Genomic DNA, 16,548 nt, shown 5'->3' on the forward strand with positions numbered 1-16,548 from the left:
AAATCAGACATTTCTGACCTACAGATAAACTGATTTAGAGACTATTCTCAGGAACTGAACCCTTACCTGACCCGGGCACTGCCTGCATTTAGGCGGCAGGCTTGCTGCGTTTGCACAGAGTGCAGTCTTTTGGATGAAATGGTAAAATGAGCCTTCTATAGATATTAAATGTTCTCAAATAGATATTCTACCCTTGAAGTGGAATTGTAATCTGGGATAGAACCTGGATCTTCAAACTCTCAGCTAATTGACTATGAACTGTAAATCTGGTAATCTGGGGAAAAGGAGGTGTTGGCATTTGACCAACTCACCTTCTATGTTCTTGCAGCTCCTCAGGGGCGTATCTTGGTACTTTCCAAATTATCTGAGTAATCCAGCCTACATTAATTATGGGAAATCTTGTCCTGTTCCAAATCCTGGAAAGACTTCAAAGCAAAAGGCTCAAAAATGCTTGGAATTTGTCTTCTTCAATATAAGCAATTATTCTTGCTCATCCCCTCGGACAGGGCTTCTACTCTGTAAATCTATCGACGTCCTTAAATAGTTTGAAAAATGAAAAGTATTGAACTTGTGTTGTTCGTTGTTAGTCTCATAAAATGTTATGCCTGGGAGCTTTTCCAATGGTCTTTGTATAGGAAGAGATGTGATACTCACTTTTGGGCTCCTATAGGAAATTTAGGAAGTTTTAGTGTTTTGTAATCACAGTGTACATTTCTTTCATCTGACACCTTTTTTTTAAATTATTGACCAGGTGAATATTCATCGGAGGGAAAGCTTTACACGGGCTCAGACAACTCAAAGCCTGGAACTGAGTCAAAAACTGAGGAGCAGAAAATGCCAAAGGAAGCTTCAGATCCTGCTGACTGGACAAAAGATGAAAGTCAACAGTTTAAGGTTTCAGATTCCTTGCAAGATCAACTAAATGAACTGCAGAAAAGGCAACAGTTGCCTGTGTCTGATCGGCACGTGTACAAGTATCGCTGCAGTCAATGCAGTCTGGCTTTCAAGACCATGCAAAAACTTCAGATTCATTCTCAGTATCACGCCATTCGGGCTGCCACGATGTGCAGCCTTTGTCAGCGCAGCTTCCGCACTTTTCTAGCTTTAAAGAGGCACTTGGAAACGAGTCATCCTGAACTCAGCGAGTCCGAAGTGCAGCAGATTTGTGGGAGTTACCACGTAAATGGGGAGTTCTGGTCAGAGAACGATGTCATCAGTCAAGACGATAACATCCTGGTACAGGAAATGGATAAAGAAGAAGAACTGGAGCAGGATGGGAAAGTTAGCCCAACAGGAAGTGACAGTAGCTCCATTCTAGATGATTTAAGTGCAGAACCAAAGCGAACACTGCCTTTCCGTAAAGGTCCAAATTTTACAATGGAGAAGTTTTTGGACCCTTCTCGACCATACAAATGCACAGTGTGTAAAGAATCTTTCACTCAGAAGAATATTCTCTTAGTTCACTATAATTCTGTATCGCACCTGCACAAGCTCAAGAAAGTTCTCCAAGAGGCATCAAGTCCAGTTCCCCAAGAATCCAACAACAGCATAGATAACAAGCCCTACAAGTGCAGCACGTGCAACGTTGCTTACAGTCAAAGCTCGACACTGGAAATACACATGAGATCGGTGCTCCACCAGACAAAAGCAAGAGCGGCCAAGCTGGAAGCTGGGAATTGCAATACCGGAAGTGGAAGCAATAGCGTGAGCAGTAGCAGCAGCGGTCCTGCCGCTGGTCAAATGACCGCAGACTCTCATGGGGTGGCCGCGGCTACTAATAAGGACACCAATGCCGATATCAAAGAAGCAATCAAGAAACAGCTGAGTGATGCTACTTCTCCCCAGTCTGCCCAACATCACCCTCCGTCTCCAGTACAGGCCCAAGCCCAGGACCAAGCTCAGGCTCAGGCTCAGGCTCAGGCCCAGGCCCAGGCCCAGGCCCAGGCCCAGGCCCAAGCTCAGGCTCAAGCTCAAGCCCAGGCCCAGGCCCAAGCCCAAGCCCAAGCCCAGGTGCAGGCCCAGGCCCTGGCACAAGCCCAGGCACAAATGCATCTGCAGCATGAACTGCAGCAGCAAGCTGCTTTCTTTCAGCCTCAGTTTCTAAACCCAGCACTGTTACCACACTTCCCTCTGACAGCCGAAGCTTTGCTGCAGCTACAGCAGCCACAGTTTCTCTTCCCGTTTTACCTGCCAGGTACTGAATTTAACCTGAACGCAGAGCCAGGTTTGCCTAGCTCGGGGACCTTTGGAATATCTGCAATGACGGGATCTTTGCTGGATGACTTAAAGCAACAAGTACAAGGGCAGCACTTACTGCAGATTCAGCAACAATACAGCCAGCAGCACCAAGCCATGCAGTCACAGCAGCTGTCACAGAAACAGCAGCAGCAAGTAGTGAAACCAACAAAGCAGGAGCAAAACACTTTGAATTCCTCAGAGACCCAGTTATTAAAGGAAGCTTATTCCCTGAAAGAAGTCGAGGAACAAATGGAGGTAACAGAAGGCAAGGCACAGCATGATTTTTTAAGTGAATCCGATGCTTTAAAAGAGAATAAGGAGATGAAAAAGCAGAAGTCAGTGGAATCGATGCTTCCCCCTCCTCGTATTCCATCCGGTGCAAGAGGCAATGCAGCAAAGGCTTTACTGGAAAACTTTGGCTTCGAGCTGGTTATCCAGTTCAATGAAAATAAGCAGAAAGTTCAGAAGAGAAGCAAGAACGGGGAGAGTGAGAGGGTGGACAAACTAGAATGTGAAGCATGTGGCAAACTGTTTTCAAACATACTTATTCTGAAGAGTCACCAGGAGCATGTTCATTGTCAGTTTTTCCCCTTTGGCGAGCTGGAAATATTTGCATGTCACTACAGGGAAGCATACGACAAATTGTATCCTGTAGTACCATCCTCCCCAGAATCACCCGCCCCTCCACCACCGCCTCCTCCTCCGCCACCTCCGCCTCCGCCTCCGCCACCGCCGGCTCCTCCCTCAACGGGGAGCGGCAAACTCCAAGCGTCTGTCCCATCACCGTTACCACCACCGCCTCCTCCACCTCCCCCACCTCCACCCCCACCACCCCCTCCACCTTCCTCACAATCCCAGGTGCAGATGCCTGTATCCTTGGATCTGCCTCTCTTCCCCCCGGTCATGATGCAGCATTCTTCTTTGCCACCCCAGCTCACGTTACAACTCCCAGCCATGGAATCCTTGTCCGCTGACCTCACCCAGCTCTGCCAGCAGCAGCTGGGCTTGGATCCTAATTTCCTGAGGCACCACCAGTTCAAGAGGCCACGCACAAGAATCACAGATGACCAGCTAAAGATCTTGCGGACTTATTTTGATATAAATAACTCTCCGACTGAAGAACAGATCCAGGAAATGTCAGAAAAATCAGGACTTCCTCAGAAGGTTATTAAACATTGGTTTCGTAACACCCTCTTTAAAGAAAGGCAAAGAAATAAGGACTCGCCATACAATTTCAACAATCCACCCATTACCACATTGGAAGAATCCAGAACTGATACTTTCTTTAGTTCGGGGGAATATTACAAGACTGACGGTACCATAAATAAACGCTCATCCCGGACGCGATTCACGGACTACCAGTTGAGGGTTCTGCAGGACTTTTTTGATACGAATGCTTATCCAAAAGATGATGAAATAGAACAGCTATCCACAGTTCTAAACCTACCTACCCGAGTAATTGTCGTCTGGTTCCAAAATGCCCGTCAAAAAGCACGAAAGAGTTTTGAGAACCAAACAGATACTAAAGATAGTGAAAGACGAGAGCTAACCAATGAACGTTATATTCGAACCAGTAACTTGCAATATCAGTGTAAAAAATGCAATGTAGTCTTTCCTCGAATTTTTGACCTAATTACCCATCAAAAGAAACAGTGTTACAAAGATGAAGATGACGACGGTCAGGATGATAGTCAAACAGAAGATTCAATGGATGCTACAGACCAAATGCTGTCGAGTCATCCTGATGTATCTGGACCAACAGATCCATCAAAACCTACAGCAGGAAAAGTGCCGGGATCCGGTTCGAAATCGGGTTCTAGTTCTGGATCTAGCACTCCTCTGATGCCTTCGCCCAAACTAGAAATGGATAAAAATTCACCTAAATCTAACCAACCAGTAGAGAAACCAAAGCAAGCTGAGGCAGCTCAAGCCTCTCCAATGGTCAAACTGACATCCTCACCTCCATCCGAGCCACAGCCTTTAGCACCTCAGCAAAAGCAGCCCCAACAGCCAATAGCGCGACCTCATTCACAGCCTCAGAATACCACCGTGCATCCAACCAGCCCTCTGTCTGTAGCAGTCACCTCTTTACAGAACAGCCTACCTCCTCAAATGTTACAATACCAGTGTGACCAGTGTAAATATGCCTTCCCAACTTTGGAACTTTGGCAGGAGCACCAGCACATCCATTTCTTGGCAGCCCAGAATCAATTCCTCCATTCACAAATCTTGGATAGATCTTTAGATATGCCCTACATGGTTTTTGATCCAAATAGTCCACTGATGGGGGGACAATTGCTTCCTGGACCCCCTTCACAGATATCCTCCCAAACTGGTTCATCAGTTCCAACGCCCTCCAATACAACGTCTGGAACAGTGAAGCGTAAATTGGAAGAGAAAGAGGAAAACAATCAAACTGAAAAGGAAGGCTCCATTTGTAGTGACGAGCCACATCGCGATAAAAGGCTTAGAACAACAATTACTCCGGAACAACTTGAGGTGCTGTATGAAAAGTACTTGTTGGATTCTAATCCTACTCGAAAAATGTTGGATCACATTTCAAATGAAGTAGGCTTAAAGAAACGCGTGGTTCAGGTCTGGTTTCAGAACACCAGGGCTCGTGAAAGAAAGGGGCAGTTCCGTGCTCTCGGCCCAAGTCAGTCTCACCGAAGGTGTCCTTTCTGCCGAGCGCTTTTTAAAGCGAAAACAGCACTCGAGACGCACATCCGTTCTCGACACTGGCACGAAGCTAAGCAGGCAGGCTACAGTCTCCCCCCGAGCCCGGTGATGCCACAAGACGATGACGGTGAGAGTCCGCAGAAAGATAATTATTTTGAATTTCCAACGTTACTCTTCTCCAAGATTGATGCGTTAAGCGAAAATGATCAATCTGCAGTTTCGACACCTGTGAGTAAAACAGCAGATATGTCACCAAAACATCTTCTGAGCCCTTCATTATTCAAATCAGAATGCAATGAAGACACAGGGAGCCCAAACATGGTCCCTGCTGTTGTCAGTTTTGATTTGAATAAGACAGATTATGATGAAACTTCATCTGTTAACACAGCTGTGAGTGATGGAAGTACAGGAGATGAAGGAAACAATGAGAATGAAAACCTTACCGTTAGTACCTCAGAGAATCGAGCTACTGAGTCTGCAGACAACCCAAAAACATCAATAGCTGGTGATCAATTGTCAACGACGACCACAACTCCCACAGTTGACTATTATGACGAAAGACTTTCCGTGAGCTTACCCAGCCCTTCTCTAAGCTTTATATCAAGAGAAAATGACCTGGATGACAGCGTTGACCGAAGTGAGACATCGAGTTTAGCTGACCCCTGTTCTCCTAGTCCATTTGGGAGCCACGCTAGCCTCAAATCATCCAGATCCAGTGAACGTCCTGGCCATAAACGCTTCAGAACACAAATGAGCAACCTTCAATTAAAAGTCCTAAAATCATGCTTCACTGATTATCGAACACCAACAATGCAAGAATGTGAACTTCTTGGCAATGAAATTAATCTGCCTAAGAGAGTTGTCCAGGTCTGGTTTCAGAATGCTCGAGCCAAGGACAAAAAAATAAAGCTGAACATGGCAAAGTCGTTCATGATGAATCAAAGTGGAAGTGATTCACAGAGAACAGAGTGTTCTTTATGTGGTGTTATGTACACTGCACGTTTGTCTATCAGAGATCACATCTTTTCACAACAGCATATCAATAAGGTGAAGGAAACAGTGGGGTGTCAGCTGGATAAAGAGAAGGACTATCTCGCTCCTACAACTGTCCGACAGTTGATGGCCCAACAAGAGTTGGATCGACTGAAGAAGGCCACAGATGCATTGGGAATTACGTCACAGCAGCAAGTTCTGCATCAGCAAAGTGTTATGGAGAATAACACGTTGCATGGTCTCAATGCTCCAACATCTTATTCAAGCCTCCCAGGACTTTCTTCGGTTATTCTTCCTGGAGTAAATGGTCCTGCTTCACTGCCTAGTTTTCCACAAAACACAACTGGTAAGTTACTTAGAATGCATATCTATTGGTATTGGTTTAATGTACCACAATACAGTAAAAAGCTTGTCTTGTATACTGTTTATACAGATCAAATCATCACTCTAGCATTGAGCTAGAATAAACTAAAACAAAAATGCAGAATAAAGTGTATAAAAGCTATGAAAATGCAGTGCAGATAAATGATAAAGTGCAATTTATTTCAAATTACTAGAGTTTACTAAATTTATGCACACAATTTAGGATCTTAAAGTGTTCCTGCGAAACATCTGTCAACACTTAAAGTTTTCTACGTCATGCATTCCAGTGTTGGCATTGTTATCACTTACTAGATCTTGCATGCCTCCCCGTAGAGAGGCAGTGAGAGGGTGAGGTAGAAAAAATTTGGAGCCTGAGTCACAGTGGATCTTTGGGATTTGACCTCTCAGGTGTAGAACAATCCTAAACGTCCCTCACATATAGAGTTACCTGTCTACCTTTTCACCCCGTGTATGACAAAAGAATCCAAGAGACTGGAAGATATAAACTAAGTGTGAGGAGGTGGAATTAGCAAGATATATTTCTGTTTCACATCTATTTAATATTTCAGGAAACTAATGCATATATTCTGAAAGATAACTACCAATTTATGAAATGAGTAGTGTGCTTGTGATGTGTCCATGTCTTAAGATATATGGTGCTAAATGTAATGAAAGGAAGCTAATTACCATACAGCTCATTAAACTAGTTTTAAAAGGAGGAGGTTAATGCTTTGCTAAATATAGATGGACAAATGCTTGTGTTTGATTGAGAAGTGGAAGGAGATAATTAACATTATTGTTCAGACAAAAGAAGAAAAGTACAAGTTTAAATGCTTTTATGTTAGTAGAAATCTGAAATAATCTTATGGCTCTGAAGGTATATGTATTCAATAAATATTCTTGCATTATTGGTTGGGAGAAATCTGCATAATTAAGGGAACGAAATATACTTTGCATAGATTTAACAAGGTAAGCGTTTTGGTAAATCATGAAGCCTATTGAATAAATGTCACGATTCGGTGCTGCAGCTGGTGCAAATGCTGCCTCATAGTCCAACAAGCCAAGTTCAGTCTCTGATAGAATCTGTGGAGAGATTAAAAGTTCTTTCTATGATCAGATCGGTTTCCATGGGGAATAGATTTCAGGGAAATTTAGTGCTGATTGGGATTGCTCTGGGAGTCAGCGTATCATTTGAAATGGTGTCCTTCTATATCATATGGAAAAACAGAAGTACAGTATCCATATATGGTAAAACATTTGAAGGTTTGTATCAAGATACTACTGATGGTAAAGGTTCAAAGGTTTATTTTTTTGTCAAAGTATGGATGTACAATACAACTCTGATATTTGTCTTCTCCAGATAGCCATGAAATATAGAAAGACCATACATCAACTCCCCCCCGTATGAAAAAGAAAAAGAAACAAAACTCGCACAAACCCAAAATCCCTCAACCTTCCCCAACGAAAAAAACAGCAACAATAGCAACAAGTCTCCACCGCCTCCCCGCAGAAAAAAAACAGTGACAATACAATCCCTGATCCCCTCACACACAGAAAAATCAGTGACAATACAATCCCCAACCCCCTCACCCACAGAAAAACAGCAACAATACAATCTCCGACCCCCTCATTTGCAGAAAAGATGGCAGCAACAATAGCAACACATCCCCAACCCATCCGGGCAGAAAAAAATACAACAATAACAATCCCCGAACCCCTCGACCACAGAAAATAAAACAGCGACAGTACAATCCCCAACCCCCCGTCACCCCTGGAGAAAAACAGCAACAATGACAATCCTGACCCCCTCACTCGCAAACAAGAGCAACAGTAGCATCAAAATAAGATGAAACACACCAAAGGTCAGCGTACAATGAAGAGCTGGAGAGCTATTCTGACACAAGAAAAGATGCAGGAAATCGTAATGCACAGTGATGGGAATATTTTTCAGAGACAAAATGGACAGACCAAGAGTTACCAAAGAAGATGATAAAACTACTGGCTATTTCATAGAGGTAATAAGGTACCGTTACTGAATGCAACATGTCAAGTAGGTTTTGAGAGTCTGCTGCTTTACACTTAGTAATCTAGGTGAGCTGATTAACAACTTAATTTTAAGTGAGGTTCTATTATTCATCCAAACTGTGTGATTTTATCTAATACTAAAATAACTAAGCAGAATAGAGAAGAGTGAGGGTGCAAGGCTTTAAAACAACAAGCTTAGGTATTTTAGCTGCCAAGAGAAGATTAGGTGGAGAACAAATTTGGAAACCAAAATTACATAATTATATCACAAACAATAGAAAATCTGCAGATGCTGGTGTGTTACTTACATAATTATATTGTTCCTTTTCGCAGTAATACACCTTTCATTACCCCTTGTGAAAATGTTGGAATGCAATAGAGTGAGATCAGAGTCCGGAGATACCCTTTTCACTTGATCTTTATTATATGTAACAGTGGCTTTGGACTGGTTACTCAACCATGTCCAGATAGACAGTACTGCTCGAAAGTCTTAGGCACCCTAGCTATATATATATGTGCCTAGGACTTTTGCACAGTAATGTAATAAAATTATTGCAACCGATCACAACAAAAGCACAACTTCTTGCCTTCCTCTTGGGGCTTACACATCTGCATCAAGCCTAGCAACAGGCATCTCAGCCTGAGAGGTGGGAAAACAGAGGAAGATCATGATGCCCCGCCTTTGGCACTCCTTCTCTGCCACCCCTACCATTCCCAATATCCTTTGCTCCCGCTAGATCGACAAACCCACTCTCCACACCACATTGACAATACAGTTCTGGGCAAAAGTCTTAGGCACTAACAAACCTCTCCTCAATCTTCTACACTCTGGAGAATAAAGTCCTAACTTATTCAACCTTTCCCGGTAACTCAGGTCCTCAAATCCCAGCAACATCCTTGTAAATTTTCTCTGCACTCTTTCCTATAGGTAGGTGAACAAAACTGGATACAATACCCCAAATTAGGCCTCACCAGCATCTTATATAATTGCAACATAACATCCCAACTCCTGTATTCAGTACTTTGATTTCTGAAGGCCGATGTGCGAGATGATTTTCTTTAAATGTGCCTATCTGTCTGTGACGTCACTGTCAAGGATTTATAGATATGTATTCCCAGACCCTTCTGTTCTACCACAAATCATAGTACCCTACCGCTCACCATGTAAGATCAACCCTGGCTGGTCACTCTTGCTGTAATAAATTCCATCTTCCATTTTTCAGCCCATTTTTCCAGCTGGTCCAGATCCTTCTGCAAGCTTTGATGGCCTTGCTCACTGTCCACTACACCCCCAATCTTGGTGTTATCTGAAAATTGCTGATGCAGTTTACATTGTTTTCCAGATCATTGATATAGATGACAAACAATAATTGAACAGTTGAGCATACATCCCTGATCTATAAGACCATAAGATATAGAAACAGAGTTAGGCCATTGCCCCAACGAGTCTGCTCCTCCATTTCATCATGGCTCATCCCAATTTTCCTCTCAGCCCCAATCTCCTGCCTTCTCCCCGTATCCCTTCATGCCCTGACCAATCAAGAATCTTTCAACCTCTACCTTTAATATACACAAAGACCTGAATTCCACAGATTCACCACTCTCTGGATAAAGAAATATCTCTTTATCTCCATTCTAAAAGGACTCTCCTCTATTCTGAGGCTGTGTCCTCTGCTCTTAGGCTCTCCCACCATAGAAAACATCTGCTCTACATCCACTCTATCAAGGCCTTTCACCCTTCGATAGATATCAATGAGCTCACCCCTCATTCTTCTGATTTCTAACGAATACAGATTCAGAGCCATCAAACGCTCTTCATGTGAAAAGCCATTCAATCCTGGAATCATCTTCGTGAAGCTCCTTTGAACCCCCTCCATTTTCAGCACATCCTTTCAAAAATAAGGAGCCCAAACCTGCTCACAATACTCGAATTAAATCCTCACCAGTGCTTTATAAAGTCTCAACATTACATCCTTGCTTTTATATTCTAGTCCTATCAAAATGAATGCTAACATTGCATTTGCCTTCCTCACCACATCTTGCACAAGGGCTGGCAAGTCCCTTTGCAACTCAAGTTTTTTGTATTTTCTCTCCATTTAGAAAATAGTCAACCTTTTCATTTCTTCTATCAAAGTACACGACTGTACACTTCCTGACACTGTATCCCATCTGCCATTTCTTTGTCTAAATCCCTCTATAGCCTCTCTGCTTCCTCAAAACTACCTGCCCCTAAACCTATTTTCATATCATGTGCAAACTTTGCAACAAAGCCATCATCCAAGTTATCGACATATAACGTAAAAAGAACTCTCCATTCTTGGCAAACCATTCCAGATATCAATTACCACCAATGGAAAGAAATATTCTCTATGCCCCTTCCACACATTTTCAGTTTCTACATTACTTTTCACAGATAAAACTGGAGAATTATTGATGCAGCGTGAATATGTGCTCTGGATAATATCATTGATGGGCTATGTGGTAGAATCTTAATGGAGCAAATTCAGTTGTACTTATCTATGCTTGGCCATACACAACGCCAAAACGCCAGTGGAATTTTCACTAAAAATTTATTTCATAGAACCATAGAACCATAGAAACTACAGCACAGAAACAGGCCCTTTGGCCCTTCTTGGCTGTGCCAAACCATTTTCTGCCTAGTCCCACTGACCTGCACGCGGACCATATCCCTCCATACACCTCCCATCCATGTATCTGTCCAATTTATTCTTAAATGTTAAAAAAGAACCTGCATTTACCACCTCGTCTGGCAGCTCATTCCATACTCCCACCACTCTCTGTGTGAAGAAGCCCCCCCGAATGTTCCCTTTAAACTTTTCCCCCCTCACCCTTAACCAATGTCCTCTGTTTTTTTTCTCCCCTTGCCTCAGTGGAAAAAGCCTGCTTGCATTCACTCTATCTATACCCATCATAATTTTATATACCTCTATCAAATCTCCCCTCATTCTTCTGCGCTCCAGGGAATAAAGTCCTAACCTATTCAACCTTTCTCTGTAACTGAGTTTCTCAAGTCCCGGCAACATCCTTGTAAACCTTCTCTGCACTCTTTCAACCTTATTTATATCCTTCCTGTAATTTGGTGACCAAAACTGAACACAATACTCCAGATTCGGCCTCACCAATGCCTTATACAACCTCATCATAACATTCCAGCTCTTATACTCAATACTTTGATTAATAAAGGCCAATGTACCAAAAGCTCTCTTGACGACCCTATCTACCTGTGACGACACTTTTAGGGAATTTTGTATCTGTATTCCCAGATCCCTCTGTTCCACTGCACTCCTCAATGCCTTACCATTAACCCTGTATGTTCTACGTTGGTTTGTCCTTCCAACGTGCAATACCTCACACTTGTCAGTATTAAACTCCATCTGCCATTTTTCAGCCCATTTTTCCAGCTGGTCCAAGTCCCTCTGCAGGCTCTGAAAACCTTCCTCACTGTCTACTACACCTCCAATCTTTGTATCATCAGCAAACTTGCTGATCCAATTTACCACATTATCATCCAGATCATTGATATAGATGACAAATAACAATGGACCCAGCACTGATCCCTGTGGCACACCACTAGTCACAGGCCTCCACTCAGAGAAGCAATTCTCTACCACCACTCTCTGGCTTCTTCCATCGAGCCAATGTCTAATCCAATTTACCACCTCTCCATGTATACCTAGCGACTGAATTTTCCTAACTAACCTCCCATGCGGGACCTTGTCAAAGGCCTTACTGAAGTCCATGTAGACAATATCCACTGCCTTCCCTTCATCCACTTTCCTGGTAACCTCCTTGAAAAACTCCAACAGATTGGTCAAACATGACCTACCACGCACAAAGCCATGTTGACTCTCCCTAATAAGCCCCTGTCTATCCAAATGCTTGTAGATTCTGTCTCTTAGTACTCCCTCCAATAATTTACCTACTACTGACGTTAAACTCACCGGCCTATAATTTCCCGGATTACTTTTCGATCCTTTTTTAAACAACGGAACAACATGAGCCACTCTCCAATCCTCCGGCACTTCACCCGTAGACAGCGACATTTTAAATATTTCTGCCAGGGCCCCCGCAATTTCAACACTAGTCTCCTTCAAGGTCCGAGGGAACACTCTGTCAGGTCCCGGGGATTTATCCACTTTAATTTTCCTCAAGACAGCAAGCACCTCCTCCTTTTCAATCTGTACAGTTTCCATGGTCTCACTACTTGATTCCCTCAATTCCATAGATTTCATGCCAGCTTCCTTAGTAAATACAGACGCAAAAAACCTATTTAAGATCTCCCCCATCTCCTTTGGTTCCGCACAAAGCCGACCACTCTGATCTTCAAGAGGACCAATTTTATCCCTTACAATCCTTTTGCTCTTAATATACTTGTAAAAGCTCTTTACAAACTTTTCATGATATATGTCAGTGATGACTCTGAAAGCACTACTTCCATAAACCGTGTTTCTGTATAAGATGTGGGTTGGAGATGGCTTTAGCCATTTGCATAGAAGCAGGTCTCCACTATAAATGTAAGACTTTCCTCAACAAGACGTAAAGGAGACGATTCTTAACTTGTAGAGTACATTGTAGGAAGTTCAAATCTTTCTCATCACGGTTCTCTGCACCCATACCAGGATTCCGGCTGTTTCCCACCAACAACTGATAGAAATCCTTCTCCCAAAGCACTGACCCAGTGCTTAAGGTCTGGACCAGGGGTTCCCAACCTGGGGTCCTCAGTTAATGGTAAAGCTCCATGGCATAAAACAGAAGGTTGTGAAACCCCCTCTTGACAAATGTTCTGTCTTTCCCTCATAGGAATAAGAATAAACATTGTTACAATAAAGTAATTTGTCACCACCAGTAAACCAATTAGGACACCTACCTGAATTTTATCAGTATATTCAGATTTACTATCTTACATAGCTACAATTAAGCACTTTCCTCACTGAACATATACCACAGCAGTAAAGGAAATTTGGCATTTTAAATGTAACTGAAGTAGATACTCTAAGTCAAATTGTTAATCCAAACAAATAATTGCTAAAATGCAATGAAGGTTGTATGGAATAGGTAACAAAGAAAGTGAACCGTGATCAGTAAGGTACCATGATCATCATATAAATGCAGCAAATTAATTAGCCACCTCATGCGGGTGAAATGGAAGATGCGGAACAAGGAGCCAAAGTGTGCTGCAGTTGAGAAGCAGGATGTGCCTCACATGGCCAGGCCATAAGCAGTTCCAAAGGAGGAGCAAATCTTCAGTCTTAACAACTGGTAAGTGTGAATATATTTTACATACTGTTTCCTAATGCATTACAAACACTGTTCATAAAAATTGCCAATCAGCTTACTTAGGTTGATAAACAATCATAAAGCATGTGAAGATAATTCTGTGTGTGTATTCCTTGTAAGTACTGATTTTGTATTAATCGTTGCATTTATATTTGATTTTTTAAAAAAATACTTATTCTCTATCAGATCTAATAACACTCTTTATCTCTGCAGGTACAACATTGTTTCCATCTACAAAAGATCCAACTTCAAGCGTTCAAGTACCTCATTGAACGACTCAATTAAAGCAGAAGATGGTGCCACCTGATAAGACAAGAATACACTAAAGAATGCAGCTAAAGAGCATATTAGCTTGCTGTGCAATGTAGTAACCCTTTACTGACTACTACGTTCTCCAGACAGTCTTCACTTGGTAATGGCACATGAACTATTGGAGCTATCATGTGAGACCAGTTCAAGTATTTACATACCACCGTCACTCCAGGGCTTTTTGGAGGATGACATGTACCTGATACATTAGATCTGGCCTTGTTAGTGTGAGGTATGAAATCCCAGATAACAGATAACAAAGCCTAATCTTACATGGTGCAGACAGAAGAGAAGAGAAGAAACATTGTTTTGTAAATCTGACCTATATGCTGCACATACTTACTTACTGGTCCTTATGCCGCTGGCAATGAAGGTCCTCCATTTCTGGTGGTGTTCAGGGCTTCCTTCATTTTGTCAGTAGATTCCTCTTGGTTTTCACTACGGTTGGTCATTCAAGTCTCAGATGGAGTCTCAGGAGTACCAACGCACTTCATCACTGTGTCGGTAACAATTTATTTTTACCAGTCAGGCCCTGAGCTGAATCCCCGAACCGGAAAGACTTAGCCTGGCCTTTACCCTTTGACCTGTTTGGCATGGGTAACCCTAGCAAGAGCCAAAGCATAAAGCCCTGACTCCAGCCAATGTAGCTTATCAGATCATCGAGGCACACAAGTCTCCAAACCACAAAAAGGTTGTGGTCCTTTTGGAGGATATGCAGCACATATAAAACCAGAAATTGTCTTCTACATTGCTCTAAAGTATGACCATGAAGAGTGTTGCCAACTTGCCTCTGCTTCCTCTGGTCAATGCAGATCCATCCTTAGCCAAAGGCTGCCATACTTGAAAATGATATCTTGTTTACCTGTAACACTTTTGTACTTGTAGAAATAAAAGTTTGTTCTCTTTATTATTGCTTCTTATTCCATGCATTGCTGGACTTTCATCAGAAGAGTGGTCTTTTGGAAAGAGGACTCAGAACGGAGCCTGAAAGTAATGGTCATTTGTATTCAAATCTCATTCGATCTTTGAATGTAGCCACCTTTAAGTCTTTGATGGTGCAAGGTAGGTTCAGAAAATGATAGGCCTGGACTTGCTGGAAAGTGTTGACAGTTCCATTGCCAAACTCAGCGTGCCAATAAATTTAGAATTCCCAAACAAACATAAACGTTCGTAACTTACTGATTGCTCTCTGGTAGCGTTTGCCTGAGTATGTTCCTGCACTGATTTAATCTCACAGTCCAGTGGCAGAAAACAAACTGGTTGTAGTTCCCTGATACTCACCAGGGGTAACCTGCTTCCTGAACCACAGCCAGGTTAGACCTGGCACTGGGACAGAAAGTTCATCCACTGGAATGGAGAGGAACAGCTATGAGGGATCTAAGTAAGTATAAAGTCATAACTTCAATGACTAGAGTTTTCTTAATTATTTTAACTATTTCTGTTTTCACTCATTTTGTTTTTCATTCTTTCATTGATTTTTAGTATATGTTGAAAGTTTTTGAATCTCAGGTATATTCAAAAGCAATGATAGCTTTGACAGTTGATACAGTGTGGGACAAGGTTCAGTTGCCAGTCAGTTTTTTTTCTCTAGTTGGTTCATAGGGCAGCACAGTAGTGTAGTGGTTAGCGTGGTGCGTTACAGTCCAGGTGACTAGTTTTCAATTCCCGACGCTGCCTGAAAGGAGCTTATACATTCTTCTCGTGACCGCATGGATTTCAAACATGAGAAAATCTGCAGATGCTAGAAATCCAAAGCAACACACCACACAAAATGCTGGAAGAGTTCAGCAGGCCAGGCAGCATCTATGAAAATGAGTAAACAGTCGTCGTTTCGGGCTGAGACCCTTCTTCAGGCCTGAAACATCGACTGTTTACTCTTTTCCATCGATGCTGCCTGGACTGCTGAGATCCTCCAGCATTTTGTGTGTGCCGCATGGGTTTCCTCTCGGTGCTCTGGTTTCCTCCCACAGTCCAAAGACGTACCAGTTGATAGGTTAATTAGTTATTGTAAATTGTCTCGTGATTAGGGTAAGGTTGAATCGGGGCTTGCTCAACGGGCAGTGTGTCTCGAAAGGGCCTAATCCACACTGTATCTCAATCAATAAATAAAGAAGGGACTTGAGCTGGTTCACTCGCATGTTGACATTACATGGTGCCATTGTGGGTAGGACCAGGAGTGGGCAGCAAGTAGACTGTGGTGAATCTGGGGAAAAGGAAAGTCTGTGCTTACCACATACTTCAGCTGCAAATACACTCAGCTCAACACTACAGCAAGTTCTGGCCCTCCAATAAAAACCCAAGCTGGCTTGTTGCAGATTTGAATTATTTAATACCAGTGCACATTCCACTGATATTAGAATGGTATTAAAAACTTATTGTAAAGGAAACTTTTTGCTACACAATTTAACATGTTACAAGATAATTTTAACTTTGGATGACATGGTAAAATAGTTAATATTGCTTCATCCACCTATTGTAAATTAAGTGAAGGGTAAAATCAGAAAATATATATGAACTGGAGCTTAAAATGGTCATGTCAATATTACTCAAAGTTAAAATATTCCCCGTTGTCTTGAGACATAGTTGAAGATAGGTTTGAATGCAAATTACAACTTCACCTAAGAAAGCCACTTAGCTATTTGA

The 16,548-nt window shown here is 42.4% G+C and overlaps 1 protein-coding gene across 5 annotated transcripts in view; it reads left to right on the forward strand.

The window, feature by feature from the left end:
- LOC134355452 (zinc finger homeobox protein 4-like) overlaps nucleotides 1-16,548 on the forward strand; it is a 283,107-nt gene that overhangs the window by 261,460 nt on the left and 5,099 nt on the right. For 4 of the 5 annotated variants that reach the window (XM_063065360.1, XM_063065385.1, XM_063065369.1 and 1 more), the window contains exon 9: nucleotides 752-6,256. In XM_063065360.1, coding sequence (XP_062921430.1) covers nucleotides 752-6,256 — 5,505 coding nt within the window. Of the gene's footprint in view, nucleotides 1-751; nucleotides 6,257-8,224; nucleotides 8,289-16,548 lie in introns of all 5 variants that reach the window. The other variant, XM_063065389.1, reaches the window with a different exon arrangement.

The sequence above is a fragment of the Mobula hypostoma genome, chromosome 1, assembly GCF_963921235.1.
Source record: "Mobula hypostoma chromosome 1, sMobHyp1.1, whole genome shotgun sequence".
Classification (NCBI taxonomy): Eukaryota; Metazoa; Chordata; class Chondrichthyes; order Myliobatiformes; family Myliobatidae; genus Mobula; species Mobula hypostoma.